General features: G+C 36.9%; 1 protein-coding gene across 1 annotated transcript in view; it reads left to right on the top strand.

Moving 5' to 3' along the window:
• Positions 1 to 1105: 1105 nt before the first annotated feature.
• SCAF8 (SR-related CTD associated factor 8) overlaps positions 1106 to 20491 on the top strand; it is a gene marked incomplete at its 5' end in the record, with an annotated part of 91201 nt that continues 71815 nt past the window's right edge. The window contains 8 exon segments of the mRNA XM_079148670.1: positions 1106 to 1180; positions 1183 to 1238; positions 1240 to 1296; positions 1298 to 1347; positions 1350 to 1404; positions 1406 to 1524; positions 1527 to 1579; positions 7228 to 7290. Coding sequence (XP_079004796.1) covers positions 1106 to 1180; positions 1183 to 1238; positions 1240 to 1296; positions 1298 to 1347; positions 1350 to 1404; positions 1406 to 1524; positions 1527 to 1579; positions 7228 to 7290 — 528 coding nt within the window.

Genomic DNA, 20491 nt, shown 5'->3' with positions numbered 1-20491 from the left:
AGGCTGTCCAGTGAAATAGACTTAAATATCCTAAAATGTCAGAAGGGTCTTACCTTTTATTTCTTATGACTCTGGGCTCAGCTCCTTAGGAGCTACCTTGATTCCATCAATCACCCAGCGGAAAATTCTGTTCTTTCCTCTCTTCCTTTTGCGTGAACTGGAGGGTGTGTGTGGGGGGAAGCTATTGTTGAAAAACGACTTTCAACAAGAGGGCAATAGTGTTTGAGGGGTCAATGATACACCCCCATTTTAAACCTGAAATAAATGTTCTTAAATTGGTATTGATTATTGCACAAAACGAGAGCAAAGGCATTTTGCTAGCATGTCTTGGTTCAACTAGGATATATTATATTCACTCCCTTACTCCTAATAATCTAGGGCAAAATTCCTTTGGATAACTCTTCCCTGAAAGATGGACTCCCTTTCAACTACCCAGATGGTGAACACTCTGGTACCCTTCCCGCCGTGCACAGGCACACACTCATTGTCTGGGCCACACCAGACCCAGCTCCTACGCAGCGTGCATTTCCAGCACGGGGCTGCTGCATGTGAGCTTCCCCTGCCCGCCAGCCCTCATCCGATCCGAAGCTTTTATTTCTAACATTTCCTCCCCAAGTTACTAAGGCGCTTGGGCACACAGTCACGAAATGAATAACCGGGAACTTTTCTCTTGGCGGTTCACCTTTAGGTCACTGTCCACTAAAGTTCTGCAAAGCAACTAAACCAAGCCACTCCTGCAGAAGCCAATCCACAGGGAAACAACGGAAATGGGGATTCTGCTGTTTCCTTAATCGGCCACTGAGCCAGCACGTTCAGATTTTTCCTACAGCCGCGCCTGGAGGCGGCCTCCAGCGCCCGGCACAATCCGCCCGCCGCCGGCGCTCCGCAGTCCTGCGGCGCTCGCTCCCGCGCCCGGGGCGGGGGCGGGGGCGAGTGGCCCCCAGGAGCCCCGCCGAGTCGGGCCGGCCGGCGGCGACGCTCTGGCCTGCGCTCGCTCGATGGTTTCCGCGCGACCGCCGGGCCCGCGCGGTCCAGTCGCCAGGGGGCGCGCTGGCTGGCGCCGCCGACTCCGAGGTGCGCGGCCCGATCGTGTCCGCCATATTGGATGCCGCAGCCGCCGCTGCCAGCGCTTCCTCCTCTGTCTTCGCCGTGCGCTGCTGGTTCCTGCGGCCCAAGCGGCGGGGAGGTGAAACAGGAGCCCGTGGGAGGAAGAGGAAGAAGGGGGTGGAGAGAGTAGGGACGGGGCCTGCGGGTGGGGACCGAGACCGAGCGGGGCGGAGAGGAGAAGGCGCCGCGCCAGCCCCTCCCCCGCCCGCGCCGACCCGCCCCGGCAGCGCCTGTGTTCCCAGACCGGCGCTCCGCCCGCCCCAGCGGCCATGCCGGGGCCTCGCCGCCCCTGAGGAGCCTCGCCTGCCAGTGCCTGCCCTTCCGCGCCCGCCCCGGGCCGCAGCGGCCGCTCTCCCGCCGGCGCCCGCGCTCCGATCTCCCCTCCCAGTGCAGTGGCCGCCGCCTCTTCCGCCGCCGGGCTCGGGGCCTCCGCGCAGACAACATGGAGGCCGTGAAAACCTTCAACAGCGAGGTTGGTATCGCTGCCGGGCCGCCCCTCTGGCCCGCACCGACCCCCCCCCACTCCCGGGCCCGGGCCCGCGCCCGCGCGCGGAGGGTGGGCGCGGGCCCGCGGGCTCCCCGGGCGGGGCGCGGCGGCCTAGCGCGCGTGGGGGAGGGGTGTGCTCCGCGCCCCTCCCCCGGGGCCGGGGGGAGGGCCGGAGGGCGCCGCGCGGGGGGAGGTTCCGGAGGCTCGGCGGCCTCTGGATGGCTGCGGGCCGGAGGCGAGGCCGGCGCGGGCCCTCCCCCGGCGCCTCGGGCGGCCCCCGGGGTCAGTTCCGCCGCGGCCTGGCCCGCCCACCTCCTTCCTGGGCCTGGGGAACATTGAACCGTTCGCAGAATGTCACTCTGCGGACCTTCCCGGTCTTTGGGGTGGCAGCCAGTGGGGCGGTGGGCGAGAAGCACCTACGGGTTAGTGTTTATGGTTGAGAGTGTCGAGCGGGTAACTCGCCAGCGGGGACTTGGCCAATGGGATGTTTGGTAACCAGGCAAGGTTATTCTGCGATTTCTTTCTTTTCTTTTTTTTAACTGTGCCTTCTTATCCATCGCAACGTAAAAGACAAGCCTTTATGGTAGGCTTGCAGATCTGTGCATGCAGGGACGGAAGATTCTGGGGGAATCTTTTCCCATGGGGTCATTTCGGTGTCAAAAGATTTTTTAAAAGGCAGGTGTCCGATTTTCATTTTTCAACTAAATTTATTGGCTGGAAGGAAGGTTTCGATACAATTTACCCATTGCTTTTTAAGCCGTGATTTCACTTGATCTTAATGCAAACATTAAACATCAGGTATACAGTCACACAACCAGCGATATTTTTTTCTATCTGTATGCCTTTTAAAAGTATTTCAACGTGTTAGGAACTAAATTAGCATAGTTTTTAATGAACTTTTGGTTTGGAAGTACTAATATATTCAATAATATAAATCGTTAATATCTTAAATGCTGACCTCTTAAAACATCACACTTATGGTGGTGATAATCCAAGTATAACACTTCTATTTGTTTAAACTCTTTTAAAAATTATTTTATAACACTTTAAATGTCCATTTACAATTTCATCTTTTTTTTCTGTTTTAAGAATTAGCATTTGGGTAGCTTAGCAAACAGGCTAAAAGTTAAATTACATTCATGTGAATGGAACACTCCATATTAGACTAGATAGTGGTGACGCACATAAACTTTTGCAAAGGAATTTTTTAAGTACTAGAGTTTTATTTTTAAAAAACAGTTTGCTAATAAATAGAGCAATAGACTTGGGAATCTTTTCATTTTATTTATGAATTCATACCTGATAATTTGGGACAAATATCTTCATGTCTAAAATTTGGCTTTCCCACACAGTATTTTGTGGTACTTAGAATATGAAACAAGAATTCAGTGATACTGTTTGTTCTATTTGTTAATAGTTTCACAACTGTACAGGAAGAAAAACAGCTATGTAGCTTTTTACTTTTGCTACATATAGTATTTGCAGCACTAATATTAAGTTTTTAAAAATATTTTAAAATCCTTTCTTTTGTTTCCACAGCAGTTACTGGATTCAATCCCCTTCCGTTTTAGGGGGTCTCTCTCTTTGTTTAGGAGTTTCTCCCTCCAGCCCCCCAGAAGGTTTTACTGGAGCCCTCAAGTGGTAACCCCATGGTTAGCGCACAGTGGTTGGTCACAGTAAAGCATAGTGGAGAAGAAATGTTACTGGTTTTTATTTTAGTATTAATTAAGAATAAAGGGCCTAACATTTACATGCCTAGCTGGGTTTGCCACTACTATTTCTTATCTGATCTTTATAGGAACTTGAGATTTTTCGTAGTCCTATTTTAATGTGTATATAGCACTTCTCCCCTGCCCCCTGTAAGTCACAAAGAACTTAAAAGTCTTTAAACTTATATACTGATATGCTGTAACTTCATGTTTTAAAATGGGATTAACTTAAAACTAGCAGTATGGAGTCAGAGCTGAGGAAGCAAAATATGTTTGAGGAAGACCCAGAAAAATAATGCTTTTTTTTTTTTGTTTAAACAAAATTATAACCTCATTAATTAAAAAAATTGATAATAACTTGAGTGAATATTGCTGATTAGTGAGTGTTTTGTTACAGGAAGCAGTTCATGTAATTAATGTGTTCCTTTAAATCAGGTTGCAAAGTACGAAAATAAAGGAATCTGAGTTGTAGAATTAGGAAAAGTGATGTTTTAGAGTGCTTGATTGTAATGAATTTGGCTTTTAAAGGCATTTATCCTTCGACTCAATTCATCAGAAGTTTTCTAAATTTAAAGGTGTCTGAAGCATTGAATCATCATATTCCTTTTGCTTTGTAAGGCTTAGAAATTTATCTCTAAAAACTATTTGTGTTGGAACTGGGGTTGTAGCTCAGTGACAGAGCGCTTGCCTCACACGCATGAGGCACTGGGTTCAGTCCTCAGCACCACATAAAATAAGAAAGATATAAAAAAATTATTATTAATGTTTAAGATGTTTGAAATGCTCAGCTATTATGCCTTGCTAATTCTTAGATTTTTCCAAACTGAACTTCCCCACTCATATTTTAATTTTGCAGAGAACTTTGGTTCGCAAATAAGAACATGCCACATTTTTAAGCTAAGAGTGTATGTGTTTTAAGTCCGCAAAATGTGAATGAGTTCAGTCTGTGGAAACTCCTGACCTTTTCTAGGATATGGATGAATCGATATCATATCTCCCCCTACCATTATAATTTCTCAAAGGGATTCTCTAGCCTCTTAATCTTATTCTAAAAATTACTGTCAGGAGGTACTTTCATTGTTCAGGAATTAGGTGGTAAATTCCCCTTAATTATCATGATTTGAATGAAATTTAGGGTCAAGAATTGATTTTTAAGTGCCCACTGTGCTAATTTTGTGTGGGAAGCATAATTTCTATTTGGGCATCATCACTGAGATCAAAGCATCTCATGGCTGCTATTGTCAATTCTGAAATGATGAAAATAAATTTGTCCATATTGAGAGATAAGACTCCCTAAGAGTCAGTGCTTGACCAGAGCAGTTAACTGTTGAAGAACGATCATAATAAGGTACTATAATTTTATTGTAGTGTTGTAGTATTTGTTACAATGATTTAGAGTTCTCACCTAGGGAAAAAGTCATATGCTATACTACTTAAATGTGTGGTCCTCTTTAGGACTGCAGTTGACTGCTGAAAAGCAGCAGTTTTATGTGTGAGCTATATAGCCATGTCGTATATTTAAGAATGATCACTGTATGGAGATCATATTGGTTAGGGTCTCTTCGCCTCTAATGCTGCTTCCTTTTTCTTTTTTCTATTTTTTTGAAAAGGGGGAAGGAAAGAGTGACAAAGCATGACCTTTCTTTTAGAAAATTTCAAATTAATTGGAGAAAGCATTAAAAAAAAAAAAACTTGAAGTAATATATGAAAAATGTAAGAGCCTGTTAGCATTGAGTTTGCTTACACAAAGTAGTAGCTAAAGGAGGTGTGACTTGTGGGTTGGATTTTTATAATTTTTAAAGACTTAAAAAATATAACCCCAGAATTATTGTCACACTTCAAAAATTTAGCAGTAAATCTTAATCAGTGTTAAATTTTTTCGCTTCTTTGTATAGCTAGTTACATTTTTCCACCCCCTTCCCCCTCCATGATCCATTTCTCTTGCTGCTCTGAATAGACTGAGTAGGAAGATGTAGGACTGGATCTGTAGGTTTGAGATATGTCAGAAATCTTTTTTCAGTTTAATTTTTGAATTTACCTAGGCTCATAAATTCTGAAAGGATTTTATTACCTTTTGTCTTTAGGGTGCCTAAAATACTTCGTGTCTTTTGTCCTTTGGATCCTTTGGTTAGGTAGTTTACTCTTGAAACTGTTACAAACTTAAGACTCACTCTAATATCCAGTATATTTTCCTGTTCTTCAAAGTGAAACCCCATATCTATTTTCCTTCATTTTCAGTTTTGTATCCAGAGGGTATACATTTTGTCTTAATTATGGGACTTTTTATAATCTTCCATCAATATCAAGTAGTAGCCTTGGTTTGGTGGAAAAGGTAGAATAAAAAAACACATAAAATCTGTTTTCAGTTTGAATATTTTCCCTTTGTCTTTATTCAGGAAAGAATTTATATAAAGCAACTCTAAAACATTGTGCTCTTTGATTTTCATCTACTGGGGAGTCTCTCATTATTTTTTCCTGTTTTTATTTTTTAGTGGGAGTTCTGGTTAATTGGATCGGGCCAATCCACCTTGGTAAAAATCCTTTAAAGAAGTAGTACATTTAAGTCCTAGAGGAAGGAAGCCTTCACTAACCCGTCTCCTCTCCAGTGGTTCAGATCAGGATTTCTCAGTGTTAGTACTGTTGGTCTTTTGGATTAGATAATTATTTGCTGTGAGGAGTGATCCTGTGCATTGAGGATGTTTAGCAGCATCCCTGGCCTTTACCCACTAGGTATCACTGGCACCCTTCCCATTTGTGACAACTGAAAATGTCTCCAGGCATAACCACATTGGGGGAGGGGACAAAATGACCTTGAGTGAGAACCACTGATTTAGGTTTCCTTTTAAGTGTCTTAAGACATCTGTACTTCACCTTTGAGTATTTACAATAATGATAAGTAGTCTTTACCACTATATTAGAAGAATGACCATATATTCTCATTGCTTTATATCCTTGATACACAGCACAGTATTTTAATACATAGTATGTATATATATCAAATAAAGATTTCTTAAATGAATAGATGGATTATATATTAGGAAATTGAATGACCTTGGCCAAGGTAGTTGGCGTTTCTTGATGTTTGCTATTTAAATGTTACTGATTTGATTTTATATTTAGATTCCATGCTAGTGGGAAGATTCTTTGACTAATTTAATCTAAAGTTAATTTTATGAGGATTTATTATGCATAAGCAATACTTTTAAAGATTATTTTTATGGTACTATAGGAATATAGAAGATTAGGTAGAAAATTTTAAATTGAAAATTTTTATCTGATTATAATTTTTACTTACTGTAGAACAAATAGGAGGGGCTGGGACTTTTTGATTGAAAATTCTAGTTAGGTTAAATTCATCTTGGTTTTATGTTGTATAGTAATATGCTCTGTTCTCATTATTTTAAAATGATGACATAGTAAAAGACCAGTTTAAACAATTTAGAATAAAAGGATAATTGAGATTGATACTAATGATATGAAACTGCATGCTTTGAGGATGTTATGTAGTTTTAATCATTCAAGATTACATATAAAATTTTTTTGGCAAGATTGAAATCTACACCATACATAACCATTCAGCTGTTTTCTACTGAACTACCATTGGATTTATTATGGTAATTTTGATGAACATTTAGAGAATTTGTATATCCCCAATCTCCTAAATAGTTATATGTTATGATTGTTTCTTTTTAAAAAGGGTATATAGGTAGCTTAGTATAAGTGATATTACTCCTTACGTGTAAAATTTCAGATATTTCTTTCTAGAGCCAATTGTGCTGTTATTGGACAACTTCTAACTCATAAGGGTATGAGAGAATGTAATCAACCTTGACCGTGAACACTGGCTGAGCTCCTGAACTCTTAAGTGAGCTCATTTTATATGGTTTTGTTTTCTCAACATCTTTCTCTACTCCTCTCTCTCAGGATTGTGCCTCTACTCCTGCTTGTACAGACTGCTTTTCCAGCAGCATGGACACAAGAAGCATAGTAAGATAATTATAATCCACATAAGGCAGGCGCTTTGGAAATTGTTAGGTTTAAATTGATAGTGAAATGACATTGATTATATGGGTAGTACTTGGAAGCAGAATGAAGTTTGTCACTTAGAACATGAGAGCATATAAGAAATAAGTTGAATTCATTTGCAAGAAGTTGTAGAATTTCTTCCATGGGAGGGGGGTATTGTGTTTAGCAGTGAGCATAAATCATATAAACTCTTGTTAAATTTACTTGCATTCTGCTCCTAATTTTATTTATTTATTTATTTTTATAAAACAAATATAACTAATATGAGCAAATTGCAGACCTCTTAATATGATGGTTGGAAATACAATGCATTTTATTTTTTGAAGAAGTTCCTCAAACTATAAGATGACAAATATAGAAATGGAGAAACAAAAAAGACTAAATCATAGAGGAACAGATTGTGATAGTTTAGTTGTGAAAGTAAATGATGATGAGAAATGTTTTAGATCCTGATTTCTTATGTGAATCGTCTCAAGTTTGATGGTAAATATGATGTATTTTGCTCTTTCTGATTTTATTTTATGAGTTCATTTTATCTTTTTAATTCGGTTTTATGAAAGTTTTTGATAAACCATATTTTAAACTTAGGGATATGCAAATGTATTATGCTACCTACTGTAGGCAAAGAAATATCTCAGAAACTTTGACATTACCTCATTTAGTCAGAGTGCAGAATAGATTATTCATGTTCTCTTAAAACCAGTATGACTGTTAAGTTAATGTGTACCAAATTCATTTTTGAAATAATTTTGCAAACATAATGTAATCTATGTAGATCTACTTGAAAGACCATTCATTCTCTCATTCATTTGTTCATTTAATTCTTCATGAATGCTTATTGTGTGCTAACGTTTTTCTGTTTCTGTGGTACATTGGTAAACCAGACCAGCAAAAATCCATACCCTCTTGAAACTTATGTTCTTGTGATCCTTTTTCTTTTGCCTCATCAGTTTTGTGTTGAGTGAGCTTGATGTAGAGCTGGTGAGGCTGGGCAGGCATCCTGATTCCTGGATTGCTTCCTTGCTGTGGACTGGGTTGGTTGCCTTTCTCTAGTCTCAGTTCCACCTGGTCTGTTTTCAGCATTTTGCCTCACAGAGCCAGATTACTTGTGTACTGGTCAAAATAGAAACTAAGCAAGTACATGTATTTAAAAAAAGAATATTATCCTCTTTTTCCAATAACGGGCAGGTATGACTAGTAACATTAAATTTCCTATCATGTATTTAAGAAACTCTCCACTGATATTTTAGAATTATAACTAATACAGCTTTTAAAGATGTTTTCTTCTTTTGGTGAGATACAGTTTCTACATGCAGCTTCTTTTCATTGGTGATCAAAGCTTTATGAATTTAGAAAAATAGAAAGTTTTGTTTTTATTTTTTATTTTTTGTACTGGGATTGAATCCAAGGGTACTTAACCACTGAACCCCATCCCCAGCCCTTTTTATTGAGATAAGGTCTTACTAAGTTGCTTACATCCTTGCTGAGTTGCTGAGGCTGTCTTCAGACCTTGGATCCTTCTGTTTCAGCCTCCTGAGCTGCTGGGATTACAGGCATGTGCCATCATGCCTGGACATAAGTTATTTTTAAAATAGCTTTTCTTTGACTTTAGTACATGAAAAAATTTGATCTCTCTTCCTCTTTTTTTTTTGGTACCAAGGATTGAACCCAGGGGTGCTTAGCCACTGAACCACATCCCTAGCCCTTTTTTTATATTTTTATATTTTGTTTAGAGACAGGGTCTTCATGAGTTGCTTAGGCCTTTGCTAAATTTCTGAGGCTGGCCTCGAACTTAAGATCCTTCTGTCTCAGCTTTCCAAGCTTCTGGGATGATAGGCATGTGCCACTACACCCGACTGATTTTTACGACTTATTTTCTGAATTCTGTGTGATTCCTCGGGGCTTATTTTAGTCACTTGTGAATAAAGAATAAAACAGTTTGGGTCATGTACTTTAATGCGTAGAACTGGGAAATAATATAGAGATCTCTATATAGTAGTGATACTGGGTCACAATATTTCAGAGGTTGACCAAATCCTAGTTAATGTCTTTTTTAAATTTAGTAATGTTTTTGGTGCCATATGGTTTTATGAAAAAAATTTATATGATTGAATGTATCAGAATATTTGACATATGGTAAAAATCTGTGGAGTAAAAGTATTTTTCCTTCCTTCCTTCCTTCCTTCCTTCCTTCCTTCCTTCCTTCCTTCCTTCCTTCCTTCCATCCCTACCTCCCTTCCTCCCTCCCTTTCTTTCTCTCTCTGTCCCCACTCCCTCCTTCCCTCCCTCCACCCCTCTCCCCCTCTTTTTTCTTTCTTGGAATTGAACCCAGGCCTCATGCTTTCCAGGCAATGCACTGTACCACTGAGGCACATTCCCAACCTTATTTCTTTAAAAAGAAAAAAATTTTTTTTAGTTGTAGGTGAACACAATACCTTTATTTTATTTATTTATTTTTATGTGGTGCTGAGGATTGAACTCAGTGCCTCACACATGCTAGGTAAACACTCTACAGCCCCTAAAAGTATTTTATTTCAGTGCTGGGGATTGAACTTGGGCCTGGGCAGGTAAATGTGCACTCTACCCTCAAGCTATACCCTCAGCCATGGCAGCAAGGATTTTTTTTTTTTCCTTAATCTTTCAACGAATCTTGAATAAATAAAGTTTTTACAAATCAGAACACCTGATATTTCAAATGTCTAGTTTGTGTAACAGCTGCTCCCTATAATGGGAGAATATCTAGCTTATGTATTTTTGAAGTACTTATACTTTATGCCATTTTGTTTAGAATGAACAACTTTTATAATATAGTTTTCCCTGGGTGTTCAAGGATGATTGATTCTAAGACAGCCCTTCAACTTGCAGGTATCCAGATTCCCAGATGCTCAAATCTCCTATATAAAATGGCATAGTATTTGCATGTAACCCGGATACATTCTCCTTTATACTTTAAGTCATCTCTATTACTTACCATAACTAATACAGTGTAAATCCCATGTAAATAGTCGTTATTCTTTATTGTTTAGAATTAATGACAAGAAGTCATTACATGTACAGTACAGACAGTTATTTTCCCCATATATTCCCCATATATATATATTTTTTTTTTTTTTGGGGGGGGGGGTACTCAAGGGCGCTTGACCACTGAGCCACATCTCCACCCTCATGGTTGCTGAACCTGGCTTCAAACTCATGATCCTTCTGCCTCAGCTTCCCGAGCCACCGGGATTACAGGCGTGTGCCATTGCACCCAGCTTCCCTATATTTTTGCTCTGTGGATGGTTGAATTCATTGACGCAGGACTTACAGGTGAAGGGCTGCCTGTGTAGTATTTTAGACTCCTCCCTTTTCCCCTGGCTGTCTTCATGTTTCTGTGAATCTTAAGGATAATTTTTGAGAAAGGCTGGATAGGTGCGGTCTATTTTTTACCAAGGAAATGCAGTTGTGTAGGTATTTGAATAGGGACTGAACGTGCAGACATTTCTCTTTCTGTGTAAAGGAGAACCATAATTCAGGTTTTCATAATTTTTGCAGGCAGCATGTGCAAATATAAATTAACTTCGTTTTCTCCTCATTCTTTCAAATTTTATAATTTCACATTTATAGAAAGATTACAAGAAGAATAATTTCTGTGAATATTGCAGTCGTATTTTTCTACTTTTGTTAACTTTATTTGCTTTCTTATTTCTCTCCATTTACATATGAACACGCATAACCTTTTATTTTGAATATTTTTAGAGTAGATTCCAGTCGTGGTACCTTTTACCTCTAAATAGCTGTGTATATTTTCTTAAAACATTATTTAGTCATAGTACAGTTATCAAAATTGGGAAATTCACATTTATTATGTTGTCTGAAAATCAGATTTCACTAAATATACAAGTACTGTTCTTAATAGAATAAATCCTACATCATACCTCAGCATTCATTTGTCTCCTTTAATCTGGAACAGTTGGTTATTCTTTTCTTGTCTTTTATGACTTTGTTATTTGGTAAGAATAGACCAGTTTTCAGAATTCACTCAGTATTGATTTATCTGCTATTTCTTTATGATTAGATTCAGGTTATGCATTTTTAACAGGAATATTCTAGAAGTCATATTATATTTTTCTCTGTACACCATATCAGGAAGCATGTAATGCCCATTTATCTCATTAAACGGGAATTGTTATCTACTGGCTTGCTCCATCTTCTTGTAACATATATCTTAAGGGGAGATATTTTGATGGCAGGTATTAAAAATACCATCAAACCTTTTCCACTTGTTTCAATATATGTTCATTTTTTACCTGAATCAACACTAATATGATTGCCAAATGGCAATTTTCTAAGTCTGTCATGTCTGTCACTTAGTTGATGTTCTGTAAGAGCTTTCCTTTCCCTCTGTTTGAATGGATGTACGTATACATTATCATTATGAACTCATGGATTCTTTTTTATTTACTTGTTTTTTTTTTTTTTTTTTTTCTGTTCTTAGTTTTGGCCCATCACAGCTCCATCAGGCTGGCTTCTGTGTCCTTTTGATGAGTACTAAACATTTTCTGAATACTCTCTTATTTTCTGGTGTAATAAGATACTCTTTCCCCAGCCGTGGTAAACTATTTCTCCAGGAAGCCCCTGGTTTCTTTTAGAGGATGTATATCTGTTAACAGCTAAAGCCAGAGATTTCACACACATATACACCCCTACACCTACTCCTTTATCTCTCATATCTGTGTAAACAACCGTGAGTTCATCATGATACCCCCAGTTCCAGTCCAGCAATTTAGGGTTCACCCTACCTAGCCTTGCTTCTTTTCAAATCTGTAATGCCTTTGTCTGACAGTGAGAGACCTGGCTTCTGATATATTTATTTATTATTTGCTCAGTCCTAAAATACAGACAATAGTTCCAAAATTGCTAGAGCTATGTCTGTGGAAACAGATCTTATTAACTATAGTTTAATATTTGTTTATAATTCAGTTTTTGTTTAGCCTGAGGGCAGTCAGAATATTGTGTATAAACATTACCTGATTAGTTTGTTTCCTTTAATATGATTCTGCTATTTGTTTGAACTCTAGTTAGGTTCAGTTTTTTTCTGTTTGTATTCCATTTTGATTTTTTTCCTGTTTCATCCTTCTCTGTGTGTGTGTGTGTGTGTGTGTGTGTGTGTGTGTGTGTGTGTGGTTCATTACAGGTAAATTTTATTTTCCTACTTTCAACAATATAACTACTTATGCTTTGGTAAAAATATAAAACACACTATTTATCTAACATTCTTCCAATCAGATAGCATTCTAAAATTCAATGTTAATTATAGAGAAGAGCTTAGGTGAATGAACTAATAGTGTGGATTCTGAGGGGTGAAAGACAAGCGATGTTCAGAAAGCATTTGTTTCATTCATTCTTTTGTGAGAATTCTCCTGTGAGTGGAATTTCCAATCCATGGATCTGCAAATGTTTTCTGTAGATAGTAATATTTGTGACCCACCAAACCTAAATTATTTTCTTTGACTTAAGTGACTAGGTTGGTGGAATGGAATGGTACCAATCACAAAGATTGGTAGCTTGTGGAGGTGGGTGAACAAGAAGCTTGAGGGGAAATATAATTTTGGGGAGTTAGAGTAGGTGTGTATGGGGGCGTAATTTTTTGTCCAAGGAAAAAAAGTATCCTGCTGGGCTGGTGGCTCATGTCTACAATCCCAGTGACCCAGGAGGCTAAGGCAGGAGGATTGTGGGTTCTAGGGCACCCTGAGCAACTTTGCTAGTCCTTGTCACAGAATAATATAAAAAGGGCTGGGAGTGTAGCCCCGTGGTCAAGCTCCCCTGGATTCAAACCCCAGTAGCGCCCCCCCCACCCCCCCCCAAAAGAGTACAAATGTTAGATAATGTAGAGGAAGAAGAGAAGTAGGCTTAGAACAAACTCTTTCTTTGCTCTTTTGTCTTTAGGTTCAATGGTTGGTTGGTTGGTTGGTTGGTTGGTTGGTTTCTTTATTGGTTTCTTCACCTCCCTTCTTTGATGTTTCATTCTGTCATATTGTGTTGGAGAGTATAAAGGTATTTATTTAAAGGTGATTGCTTGAGGTATGCTTGACTTTAATTTCATTTATACAGCCAGATGTTCTTGTATAGGATAAAAATTTAAGTATGAATAAAATTAAGGATTTAAATTTTAATGAGAATTTATTAGAATTTTAAACATTAAGTATATTCATATCCTAGCATTTTATTTACTGAGTCATCTACCTCTGCTTAACTATCTTAATCAATTTACTGTCAACAGGAAGCTGTAAATTCAATGACTAAAAATTTGATAAGTTCTAGGTAATACATTTGTGGGGACTTCTTATGAAGATGTTTTATAAACGAATGATTCTTTTTCTTGTTCTCATTTTGACCATTTCACTGTATCTGGAGCAGTTAAAAGAAAATAACATTTTTCCATTTTGATTTTTACAAAGGATGAGAAAACTGAAATTAAAGAAGGGTGAATTGTTTGAATCACAGGGAAAATTAAAGCTGAAGAAATTCTTTCATATAGTCTCCTGTGATTATATAATTTGTTTTCTCTCATGAAAAATAATTTGTTCTTTTTGATTTTAGAATGTGGTAGGTAAAGATCATCACTGTGTTACAGATTTGTAGCTACGCGCATAACTAAATCTTATGGTTCTACGCTTGTTCACTTCTATTCTTAAACCTCATTTCCAAAAATTACAAATTTTAAACCAGACTTACTTGTTAAACTTAGTTTGCAAATGAAGTATCAAGACCCAGGAGTGATGAAAATTGTTCAGAACCATAACTTTTTCAGGGCCCATAGTTAGTGACTGAGTTGAAACAAATTTATCCTTTATACTTCAGTTCACTGCCCCCCCCATGGATGCCTTTGAATGTTTTTGGTAATGTTTATGTTTGTTTAAGGTGGAGGAAGAATGGAAATTAGTGATTCTTAGTAGATAATTATCATTTTAGGATAACCCTGGGGCAGAATAGATAATACTATGCTGTGACTAGAATAAGGCACCAGAGAATAAACATGCTTTCCTTGGACAAAGTAACACCTGTTTATTTAGCTAGCAGCTTTCCAGCAGCTCACCTTCTACAGAAAACTGAGAAGCCCCTGAGCCTTAATACAAAGTTCATGTGGCAGAGAGTGCAATTAATTCTTCAGTCTGTATCTTTAGCATATTTCTCGTGTTCACATTTTAATAATGGTCTGACTACTTTGTAACTGCTTCCTTTAGATATTTGCAAACAACTGTTTAGAAAGCTCCCAGTGTTCTGAAATATGAAAAAGGTACAGAATTAATCAAGTTGTTGTCAAAGAAAGATGTGACAGATAACATTTGACAACAAGGGACAAGATGGTGGTTTTATTATTTACAAAATGGGATTAGACAGTGTGTCCTAATTTAGGATTTCTTAAATTAATCCTGATGAATAAGTTTTCTAATTAAGAATTTCTTGGTCTCAGTTTATTCATTTTGAAAATAGATAAGGCACTTTCCCTGAATACCTGTCAGAGTTGGTTTGAATATTTAAAAGCCTAATAATTTTATAAAGTATTTGGAAAGCTAATACTAATTTTAAGATATGATATTTAACTAGTATTAATATATTTAAGATTTTTTAAAAATATCTTTTAGATGTTGCTAGACCTTTATTTATTCATTTATTTATATGTGGTGCTAAGAATTGAACCCAGTGCCTCACACATGCTAGGCAAGTGGTCTGTCACTGAGCCACAACCCCAGCCCCCAATTTTTTAACAGCTGGAAATTTTAAAGAATTCTAAGGAAAGATAGTTTTAATTAAAACAAAACAAAAAAAAACAAAACTGTAACTTGGGAACATGTAGTATCATTTTGGTTGATTTTGTTGCCCTAGAAAATATCTTTAAATTATAACATACATTAATGATGGATAAATATTGTAGAGCCTAAGTTCAAAAGAACATACTAGAATGTCATAATTATATTCTGCATTTTTTTCCAATAATGGGGAAATGTTGAACAAGATTTTTGAACAACAGGCAGTAACAAAATGCGATCATATCTGGTATTTTGGAACAATATTTGTAATGTTCATCATTAACAAGAATTTCATTGCTTTACAAAATTCAACGAGGCTTTTAAGAAAGTCATTTTAAATAGTAATGAGTATAATTTTTCACTTGGGTGCATAAAATGTCTTTCACATTTATACATATGTACATGTACATATTTATGATATTTATAAATATATAAATAGATGTAGATGTTTATAAATGTATAACTAGGTGTACATGAAAGATTCTGGAATGTAACCTACCAGTCTAACAGTGGTAATTTCTGATGAGGGCAGCAGGTAGATAGGGTGCAGTGGATGAGAGCTTTTAATAGCTTGAATTTTTCACAGTATTCATTGCTATATTATTTTTTTGTTTTGCTGTATTACTTTTGTAATACTTTGTTGAACCCTAAACTGTATGTGTTTTAGCTTTTGGGAGAAGTGTGGAATTGTTGTGTTTTACCTCTGATTAAATTAATTTTTAAGAGAAAGGGGACTTCCTTGTTAAGGAATGTATGAAATATGTGTTTAAATAAGATTTATCTGGCTTTTATTTGGTCAGTATACTCACAGCTTTATAATCTTTGGTCTTTTGATTAAAGTCTAGTTTGTTATTAGGTTAACGCTATTAAATGGTATGTCTTCACAGTCCTCCGCCATGTTATTTGGTGACATAGTTGTATTGTTTACTTGACTTCCAGCTGGTGGATTTCTTTGTTTTTTGGAAACTAGATCACATCTGTGAGTATCTGGTTAGCCAGAAGAACTTGGTTTGACACATAGTTCTTATTTAACAGTTCTTTGAATTTAATTGTCACTTAACTAAATTTATTCATCCATAAAATGAAAATATTCTGTCAGTATTCTGAAGGTAAAAGTAATTCAACAATTGTGATAGTGACAAAGTGCCTTAGATCTGAAAAAGTAGTACTTAATGCTACTTAATGCTCTTTGCCTGTTTTAATTTCTTAGGTGATTTTAACCTGAGGCTAAGTACTTCTCATTTTTACTTATACTCCTTCTGATAGTTAGTTTTCCATATTTATTCCTTGTCTCTCTAGCTATTATCTCTTCAGGAATGACTTGCATTTTCTGTTTTCTTTATTGAGATTCAGTCCCATATCTTCTAGGTATTTTGTGCATATGTGCACTTGAAATCGTATTATCACCCCAAATCTAAACTTAATCTTTCTTCCACAGATGTCCTGCTTTTAGACTTCTGTTTATGTTAATAGTAAAACCATATCCCCAATACTCGACTCAAAAACTTGGGATTTCCTGGATTCCTGTCTTTCACTCAAATTTTATCAGTCATGAAATCCAATGTTAATTTTTTTATTTTGGGTACTGTGGATTGAACCCAGGGACTTTTACCACTGAGCTACATCCCAAGCCCTTTATATTTTTTGAGGCAGGGTCTTGCTCTAAGTTGCTGAGGATCTCACCAAGTCCCTAAGACTGGCTTTGAAGTTGCTATCCTCCTGTCTCAGCTTCCAAGGCCTTGGGATTACAGGTGTGCACTATCATAGCCAGATGTTAGAGTCCACTTAAATTTACTATTTCTTACTGGTTAATATAGTAGAACTAGATTTTTTTAGATTACTACTTTTTTACTAAGTTTTTCAAATGATGTTGCCTCTGAATCACTTTATGCTTTTAAAATCCTTTCAAATACTCTTTTCCTCAACTGTGTATATTTTTGAGCTTATATTTAAGTCTTTTTTAAAAAAAATTAGTTCTAATTAGTTATACATGACAGCCGAATACATTTCAGTTCATTGTACAGGAATGAAACACAACTTTTCATTTCTCTGGTTATACACGATGCAGTCATATCATTTGTGTAATCTTACGTGTATATGGGGTAGTAATGTCCGTCTCATTCCACCATCTTTCCCATCCCCATACCCCTCCCATCCCCTCACTCCCCTTTGCCCAATCTGAAGTTCCTCCATTCTTCCCTTGGCCTCACACCCCATTATGAATCAGTATCCACATATCAAGAGAAAACATTTGGCCTTTGGTTTTTTGGGATTGGCCTATTTCACTTAGCACTATATTCTCCCAACTCTATCCATTTACCTGCAAATGCCCAATTTTATTCTCCTTTAAGGCTCAGTAATATTTCATTGTGTATATATACCTCAGTTTCTTTATCCATTCATCTATTGAAGGGCATCTAGCCTGGTTCTACAGTTTTAACTATTGTGAATTAAGTTGCTATATTTACAGACAGGGTCTCACCTAGTTGCTTAGCCCCTCACTTTTGCTGAGGCTGGCCTTAAACTTGAGCCATTGGGTTATGACTGGTCCATCTTTGTTTTTGGTTTTGCAACTCGCTGCTATTTTTTAGTAGAATAAACAAAGTTGTGTTCAGATTCTATGTATTTATTCCATTAGGAAGTATACATTTCTTCCATTCTTTTTTGTAATGACCGTTTATAAAGATGTATTGATGAGTGTGTTATGAATGTAAATGTTGTGGAAGTCAGGATGTGCTTTTTCTAGTCAGTTCATTACACTTCCATTTTCTTTATTAAATCTTATTTCTGCTTTTTCCAACTGGATATATATTTTATTATTTTTTTTTTTATTGTAAACAAATGGGATACATGTTGTTTCTCTGTTTGTAAATGGCGGAAAGGCATACCATTTGTGTAATCATAAATTTACATAGAGTAATGTTGTTTGGATATATATTTTAGTTATAGCTAGTACCTCCTCTAGTAGCATTATTTGGCACTGAATTATATCATGTGATCCTTTTTTCATAAGGCCAAGTCCGAGCGAGGTTCTCCAGGATCCCCTGAATTTTAATTACAACTTTAGTATATTACTTCTCTGTTAGTGTAAGGAAAGAAAAATGAAAGATATTCAGTCACTAATAGTTAAGTTTAATATATATACTTCAGGTAAATGTCTCTGAAAAGTTACCTGGGAAAAATTTTAGAGATCTTTGGGATCATTGTGAATTGTCAAAGCTGATATGGTAAATTAGAAAACTGAGAATCTACTATAATCTTAGTATGTAAATGACTTTGCTTTTCCACCTCAGTAGATTGTTAGTTGAGGGATGGGTCTTCACGTTATTTTTTGATAGGCTTAATACCGTGCCCATTTTTGGTAGCTGAATAATGCCCATTTTTGAATACTGTCTCAGTTTGACATAAGTCACCACTTAGCTTTGAGCTTATTGATCAGTGGAATTTGTTTTTGTATTCCTTGATTCTTTTTCATAGGTTTTACCTTGAGAAAAATTTTTTAATTATTAAACATGAAACTTTATTAATGATTTTATTATGAAACATTACAAGTGATATTGGGAATTATTTCAGAGTGAAATATTCTGCTGCATTAAAATATGTTCTTCATATTCATAGTTATTGGCCTAGAATTATAGATACAGGATTTCAGAAAACCTAGTAAGAGTAAAATCTTGGGGGAAGAAATTAAGAGAAATTTCTATCATCATTGTGGCATTGACATTATACATCTTTGAGTAAAATTAGTCTGTATTCAGGTGAATTTAGTTGTGAGGATGTTGGGTAAATTTGTTTTGCTAGCTTGTATTTGCTTGATTGCCTTTTAGATCCCTTGTGTACCTAATATGTAACTCTTTTAGCCATTGTGGAGGATACGGAAAAATGGTTTTATTGGGCACTAGTTTTTGAGGATTTTTAAAACATAAAGTCAGTCTTCCAAAGTGGATGGGTAGAGGAAGGGAGATTGTGTGCCTCGTGTACACCCTCAGCACCACATAAAAATAAAATATAGGTATTGTGTCCACCCACAACTAAAACAAAATATTAAAAAGAAATGATTACATTGTAGGTTTACTTTTGGCAAGCAGTGTTATCTAGAGAGAATTTAATGTTTTCTTTTGTTTGTAATTAATTTTAATATTATCTTCTGATAGTTGTGGGCTAGAGCAGTGTTTTCCAAAAACACATTTTTTGTTTTAATCTCAACCCATAAGAAGAAATAGAGCTTTTGTAATGATTCAAGGGATACATATGTGTATTTAACAGGAAGAGTGTCACCCAAGATTTATCAGTGCATGTCATTATTTTGTTTTGTTTAGTTCTTTTTTATTTTAAGTGGGTGAGAATTATATGGAAAAACTTTTCTTCTAGTGTGTTAATAGCTAGATTATGGTTTGAATACCATCTAGTTGGAAAGAATGCTATGAAGTAGAAAAAGAAATATGTGTTCTAACAGATTTTTTCCTGCTCTTGCTTTTTTATTCTTTTGTTTATAAAGTTGTAATTATTGCAAATATTTTATATTTGTCATTGAACACATCATATATTTCTGTTACTATAGCATTAATAATGTGTGTATTGGGTTAACTGTATCTTACTATACCTAACTAAATCTAAATCTTTGACATATAGGTTTTTTTTTTTTTAAACTATCATAGATAATGCTGATGTGAAAATAAACAATTTTTTTGTGTCTAAATATGTACAGTCATTAGTAAAAAAAATTATTACTTGTATTTGCCTCCATATTACCTCCTTTTGTATGTTTTTCAGTTTTAAAAAGTCCATTTGTCTTTTTTTTTTTTTTTTTGTAGTTTAAGTCTTTGAGAATTCCAGCATTGGTGTCATTTTGGGATTGGCATTCGTTGATTGTATTTTCCCCTATGTGGTAACACGTTTGCCTGGGGCGTGTGTATGTGTCTGTTGGCCTTTTGATATGTTAAGTAAGTTTCGCTGGCATATTGTACATTTTCAATATTATGTTGTTAAGGCTTCACTTAAATTCTCTGGAGAATGAAGAATGTTTTTGTTTATTAGGCAGTGGACTTGGGTAAGCTCAGGATGCAAGTTCTGTCCTGCCTTTTTGTGGTGGTTCCAGGGTCACTTCAGTTTTGAAAATATTTGTTCCAATCTTTAGGTGTGATTAGCACCTGTCGCCCTCAGGAGTTGATCCAGTAATTGGGTAGAGGTTGACGTGGATTTTTGTTCTCAGAGCTTTCACTCTGCTTCTTTGGGTTTGTTTTGACAAGGATGATGATCCCAGGACTGAAGTAGTTCATATGCAGAATTACGGGATACTCTTGTTCCCTGGCAGATCCTCATGTTCTCCATATCATGGGGCTCTTCCCTCTCTCCATTGCCCTGGAATG

This window comes from Sciurus vulgaris (assembly GCF_902686455.1).
Source record: "Sciurus vulgaris genome assembly, chromosome: 7".
In the NCBI taxonomy this organism is placed as follows: Eukaryota; Metazoa; Chordata; class Mammalia; order Rodentia; family Sciuridae; genus Sciurus; species Sciurus vulgaris.
The sequence above is the reverse complement of the archived record's forward strand: the minus strand, read 5'-3'. Positions and strand labels throughout refer to the sequence as shown.